The 2610-nt window shown below is 37.2% G+C and overlaps 1 protein-coding gene across 1 annotated transcript; it reads right to left on the minus strand.

Annotated features, from left to right (window-relative positions):
- Positions 1-97: 97 nt before the first annotated feature.
- LOC105155250 lies at positions 98-2610 on the minus strand (the record flags this gene model as incomplete). The annotated part of the gene is given in 6 exon segments (XM_011071121.1): positions 98-178; positions 898-953; positions 1029-1115; positions 1247-1276; positions 1359-1837; positions 2558-2610. Coding segments are annotated over 5 exon segments (650 nt in total), but the record flags the coding sequence as incomplete, so codon positions are not given.

A 2610-nucleotide genomic window follows, 5' to 3' on the forward strand; every position in this document is an offset into this window, starting at 1 on the left:
TGCCACAAGGTAATTAAGAAAAGTGAAGATGATCAAATTATTGTCCATGCAAAGGTTATGAACTGCATTTTAACAAATAAGATGTAAAACATCATACCACTTCACCAGGTTCCCATCTGTGCCATCCATTCCAGGTCCTGTGTCAAAAATTGAAATTCTGTCTGCTTGCAATTCCACACTATGTACAACACAAGTATTTATCAGCTTTAAATGCTAGCAAGAAATAAAGTATTTGGTGAGAGAACAAAAGTTAGCAAGAAATAATATGATGCTACAAAGAGAAACGAAAAAACAAACAGACAAGAAAAGTGTAGCAGAGCTCTCCCATTATCATGTACATACAATGGTAGCATGTATTCTATTACACATTGAAGAATTATAATTTGTGTAATAGGAAAGGTTTTCATTAAGTAAATTTTATTCAATAATGTAAGTATAGAGCATCAATACAAGAATATTTGTTTTGCCATTCCTTCCCAAGTCCACACTAAAGTTGAATCATGGTTGAGGTGTCTGAAAAATGTACCAATTCGTCTTGGGCTGAAAAAAATCTTAATCAAAGTCTTTAGGGTCCATAACTGTACTCTCTCAAGCGTGGGGGCTGATCAAGAGGAAATAGTTAAAAATGAAAGAAAAGTAAACTTGCAGCCACCAGACCTTTTTCTTCAAGCTTTGCAGTTTGTTATACGCCAGAATGGAAGTTTTGGATGATAAATTTATGAATATGTCCCTCAAAGTCATTTCCTTGCCAACTTCTCCAGTATTCACTATTGTAACTACTCAAGTATCACAACCATAAAGCATTTAATCAATACCTTATGGAGTTTATTAGTCTTTTCACTCACAGGATCTATGTTTACTTATAATTACTTAAAAACCCACCTTGCAAGCGCATACCTTATTAATCTTCGCTCAAATTTGCCATTAGACCAGAGAGCTTGCAGGGAGTTGTCCTGATAGACAGGTAAGTGACTTTAGTACACACATGATAATAATAAACAGAGAAGATAATGGTAACACATGCTCACTATTAGGTCAGCAAGGGCAGTTTCAAATGTGTAGTCGTCAGGAAGCTCCTTCAACAAGTCTGTGTCCGGAGTAAGATCCCACATTTCCTGCAGAGCCGAACAGCACAACCAACAAGAAATCACAAAGTAGAAACGAGAAATAAGCGAATCAAAGCACCCTGCATCACTAATGCAGAGACACAGTAGAGTAGGATTGGGTTGCAGTACAAAATGCATACCTCATATGCATCAGGCTCGGCTGACCCATCCTATATCGAGATGGATACAGAAATCATGAACTCATTAATGCAAAAAAAACAGACTTAGTCAATTGTGCTAACAGAATCTTACATGAAGCCAGAGGAAGTGCCACGTGTTTGGTATAAAATCCTGAAAATTAACTTTGATTCTCATCTTATTTGCATGAACGTCAGTAAAATATAGGTCTTGGTACTTCCAATTGATTGCTCTCTTTGGTTCTAGAGACCTTCTTTGCTTCGCGACATTAAAATATTCCCTCTTCACAACACCAACAAACTCCTCGATTGGCATTTCACTGCGCAGCTCGCTCAATTTGAGCTCAACCGTCGTGCCATTCGGTAAAAGTACGCGGAACTTGAAAATCTTTGTCTCACCAGCATCATCTTCTACCTTAACAACTCCATATGGACTCTTTCTCGGCCTCTCCATGCTAGAATCTTCACGAGGCCTCTTGTTCATCAAGCTCTGGGGTGTCTTTGAGTACATCAATCACTCAGAAACAAAGCTTCAGAAAATAGTAGCACATTTACAAATCGTTCTTTTGTACTTGATTGGTCGAGAACCAATGCCTGGTGATTTTTAAGAATTAGCAACTGCCTTAGGCACTTTGATATGAAAAGAGCAAGAAAACAGAGAAGGCTAAAAAAATTTAGCAACTTTAAAAGAAAGATCTTGATCCCTGAAAAAAACTCAACCTGTCCTTCCCGAAAGCCAAAGGTAAAAAGGAAGACTTCCTGAAAAATCGAAAAGTCGCCAGGCATACAACTTCACTTTTTTTCTTTTTTTCAATTCTCAGCACAACAGCAACAAATTCGCACATTATATACGTATGCATACAGAAGCACCAGCAGAACATTCCGCATAAATATAAAATCTTTTGGCCCTCAGCGGAATCTTTGTTTTCCCATTTCTGACTTACTAATCCATCACAATTTTTGTTAAGAAAAGAAAAAAAGAAGAAGAAGAAAAAGAAGACGATACACCATTACGGCACAAAAACTGAAAATGTAGATACTTACTGAGGCAGCATACAGTACAAAATCATAATCAATAAACCAAAGCACACACATACGCATAAAACTTTCACAGAACAACGACAAAAACTTTGATCTTCAACACAAAACAAACCAAAAACGTCCCCCCACCAAAAAAGAACCCTAGTTGCCAACATCATTTGCAAACACGTATGCATGGACTAAGAAAGAAACACAGATAGTATACCTCCAAATGAACATGTACATCATAAACAAACAGTTCCAAGTAAGAGTTTTACGAAGAAATTAACTTACACTTTCTTCCTTGCTTTTTCCTCTTTTTACTGGGCTGCCTGCTGAAGCAGAAC

Source organism: Sesamum indicum, unplaced genomic scaffold, assembly GCF_000512975.1.
Source record: "Sesamum indicum cultivar Zhongzhi No. 13 unplaced genomic scaffold, S_indicum_v1.0 C00913, whole genome shotgun sequence".
Classification (NCBI taxonomy): domain Eukaryota; kingdom Viridiplantae; phylum Streptophyta; class Magnoliopsida; order Lamiales; family Pedaliaceae; genus Sesamum; species Sesamum indicum.